At 44.9% G+C, this 3,531-nt stretch overlaps 1 protein-coding gene across 1 annotated transcript; it reads left to right on the top strand.

Moving 5' to 3' along the window:
* The first annotated feature begins 439 nt into the window (after positions 1 to 439).
* LOC142655517 (uncharacterized) lies at positions 440 to 3,261 on the top strand. Its single transcript, XM_075829770.1, has 2 exons — positions 440 to 2,575; positions 3,120 to 3,261. The coding sequence occupies exons 1-2, from the start codon at positions 440 to 442 to the stop codon at positions 3,171 to 3,173; spliced, it is 2,190 nt and encodes a 729-aa protein (XP_075685885.1). The 3' UTR covers positions 3,174 to 3,261.
* Positions 3,262 to 3,531: the final 270 nt, after the last annotated feature.

A 3,531-nucleotide genomic window follows, 5' to 3' on the forward strand; every position in this document is an offset into this window, starting at 1 on the left:
TTTATTAGGGACAGATGTACTCAGTGCCCTGGGAGCAGCATTGGACTTTTCTTCTGGCACACCTACATTAACCTCTGCCATTCCAGAGTCCCTGCTATGCAAACTCCTTAGTATGGCAAGTATGCCGGACACTGAAAAAGCCCCCAGTACCCCTCCCCTTTGGTTGGCAGACATCCCAGAAAAACTATGGGCCCAAGATAAGATGGATGTAGGAGTTTTAAATGTGCCGCCTGTACAAGTAAATTTAAAACCAGACATGCAGAACCGTCCTGTATGTATAAAGCAATATCCTCTGAGTCCACAGCAAGACGCTGCTATAGAAAAGGATATTAACTCCTTACTGGAAAACAATCTCATAGTGCCCATAATCTCGCCTTTCAACACTCCTCTTTACCCAGTAAAGAAAAAGACACTGCCCGGTTAACCTGTACAGTACCGGATGGTACATGACCTACGGGCTGTGAATGCTGTGACAATAATTAATACACCACAAGTGCCTAACCCACATACCCTGCTCAACCAGGTCCCCGGCACTGCAGTCTATTTCACAGTTATAGACTTAGCCAATGCTTTCTTCTCCATCCCGCTGGATAAAGAGTGCCAGCAGTATTTTGCATTTACACATAGGGGAAGACAGTATGCTTGGGTAGTGCTGCCACAGGGTGCCGCAAATTCCCCTGATATCTTCTCACGTACCATGAAAGATATTCTGGACACCTGGCAGCCCCCCAATCAGTCCTCAGTTCTACTACAATATGTAGATGATTTGTTACTTTGTAGTGAGAGTCTGGAGAACAGTGAAACAGATTCTAAATCACTATTAATGTTCCTAGAAGAAGTAGGCTGTAAAGCGAGCAAGCACAAGCTGCAATTATGTGCCAAAACAGTTGTTTTCCTTGGTCACTGTATTTCCCAAGGTATGAAACACTTAACTCCTGACAGGCTGGAAATCATACAGAAACACCCAGTCCCTAGAAACCCTAAACAATTGAGGACTTTCCTGGGTTTAATAGGGTACTGCAGAGCCTGGATCAGGGATGCCTCTGCTATGATGCAACCATTATATGACTGTCTCACCTCTGACCCATTTGTACTGTCACCTGAGGCAATTGACAATTTTCACTCCCTGAAACTGTCACTGACTACAAGGCCAGCATTGGGACTTCCTGACTACAATAAGCCATTTACTCTGTTCTGCCATGAACAGGCAGGCCATGCCTCTGGAGTATTAGCCCAAGATCATGGAGGCAAGATGCGACCTCTTGCTTATTACTCCCTTGCTCTGGATCCCATTGTACTAGGATCCCCGACCTGCATACGCGCTGTCTCAGCAGCAGCAGCTTTAGTTGATAAAGCAACAGATATTGTACTCCAACATGACATTATTGTGCAAGTCCCACACGCAGTGCAAGAAATGATGAACACAGTCAAGACAAAACACTTATCAGTTGCAAGACTTACTAAAATTGAACTTACTCTTCTGTCCCCTAATGTGACTATCAAACGTTGTGTTGTTCTGAATCCAGCTACACTCCTGCCCCTAGATTCTGAACAAAAGGAGGGAGGAGTGGGGGGACAGGGACATGGACACCCCCTTATTTTTCAACTATCCACTGATGATGAACTATTTAATTTTGAACATGAACATGACTGTCAAAGCCTAGTGGATATGGAATCAAACGGCATAAACAGTATATTTGATGTTGCTCTGATTAACCCTGATGCTGAGTATTTTGTAGATGGATCTCGATATTGGAGCGAAGACAAAGGACATTTCCTCACCGGGTATGCAGTGGTCCACAATGGTAAGGCCGTCATACAACAGTCCCTACCCTCCAGCAGCTCAGCTCAGGAGGCAGAACTAAAAGCACTCGCTGAGGCGTGTAAATTGGGTAAGGGACATCGTGTCAACATATACATTGACTCCAGATATGCCTTTGGAGTTGCACATGACTTTGGGACAATATGGAGAGCCAGAGGGTTCTTGACCTCGGCAGGTAAACCTATAAAGAATGCAAAAGCAGTAGAAGAACTTTTAGAATCACTGCACATGCCAGACCAAGCAGCTATAGTCAAAGTACAGGCACACACTAATAACAGTGATCTCCTATCAAAAGGGAATGAGGCTGCGGATGCAGCGGCAAAGGACGCTGCTGCTCTCCCTCTGATGATTGTGAAGCCTGTTTTACAACCCATCACAGAGACCCTGTTGCGTGCTTTCCAGGACCAAGCACCCCCTCAAGAGCAAGCAGAATGGGAGGAGAGAGGTGCAGCAATAGGTCTAGGACAGTTGAGGCATCTTAATTCTAAGGTTTGCCTACCAAGAGCACTGTATCCAATGATGTGTGCCCTAGCCCATGGGAAAACACACTGTTCAAAGGGAGCTATGAGCCAGCTAGTGTTACAGACATGGCATGCTCCAGGTTTTCAAAATGCAGCAGCCAAATATACAGAGGGCTGCATGACATGTGCACAACACAACCCTGGTAAAACCACCAAAACACCAGCTAAACACACTCCTAAGTCCTACTACCCCTTTCAGCGATTACAGGTGGACTACATACAACTACCTAAGGTGGGAATGTACCAATATGTACTTGTTTGCACTGATTTATTTTCAGGATGGCCAGAAGCTTTTCCAGTGGCTAAAGAAAATGCAGATACCACAGCAAAGACACTGATAGCGGAGGTAGTGTGCCGCTATGGAGTACCAGAGACAATTGAAAGTGACAGAGGTACTCACTTTACCCAAGAACTATTGAGGAACATATTAAAAATCCTTGGGATAGAACAAGCATTTCATACTCTCTATCACCCACAAAGCAGTGGTAAGGTAGAAAGACTAAATGGAACTTTGAAATTAAAAATCCAGAAGGCCATGAATGAAACTTCTTTACCGTGGACACAATGTCTACCCCTGGCTTTATACTCTGTAAGAACCACACCAAGAGGGAAGGATAAACTTTCTCCCTATGAAATATTGTTTGGAAATATGCCAAAGACAGGACTGTATTTTCCTCAGCAGTTACAAAAGCATTATGACAATATGACCACATACTTGGCTGCCCTACACAAACAACTGGAGAGGACACATAAACTAATCCTTTCTTCTATTCCAGATCCAAACTTTCTTTCAGGTACCCACTCACTACAACCTGGAGACTGGGTGGTAACAAAGATACACAACAGGAGCAGTCTGGAACCAAGGTACAGCCAACCAGTAGAAGTACAGCTGGTCACCGCCACATCAGTGAAGCTCCAAGGTACAGCCAACCAGTAGAAGTACAGCTGGTCACCGCCACATCAGTGAAGCTCCAAGGACAAGCCAATTGGATACATGCAAGCCATTGTAAAAAGGTTATCAGCCCAGATGACGTCGCCTCGATCGATGATGTTGCCCTTGGCAGGGTTGGTGTTGATGTTGCCCCTCGTGGGGACGATGACTCAAGTTCTCAAGGAGGAAGTGGACAATAAATTCATAAAACATCATCAAATTATAACAGCATTAACAAACTTAAAATAACAGAGGAA

Source organism: Rhinoderma darwinii, chromosome 6 (assembly GCF_050947455.1).
Source record: "Rhinoderma darwinii isolate aRhiDar2 chromosome 6, aRhiDar2.hap1, whole genome shotgun sequence".
NCBI lineage: Eukaryota > Metazoa > Chordata > Amphibia > Anura > Rhinodermatidae > Rhinoderma > Rhinoderma darwinii.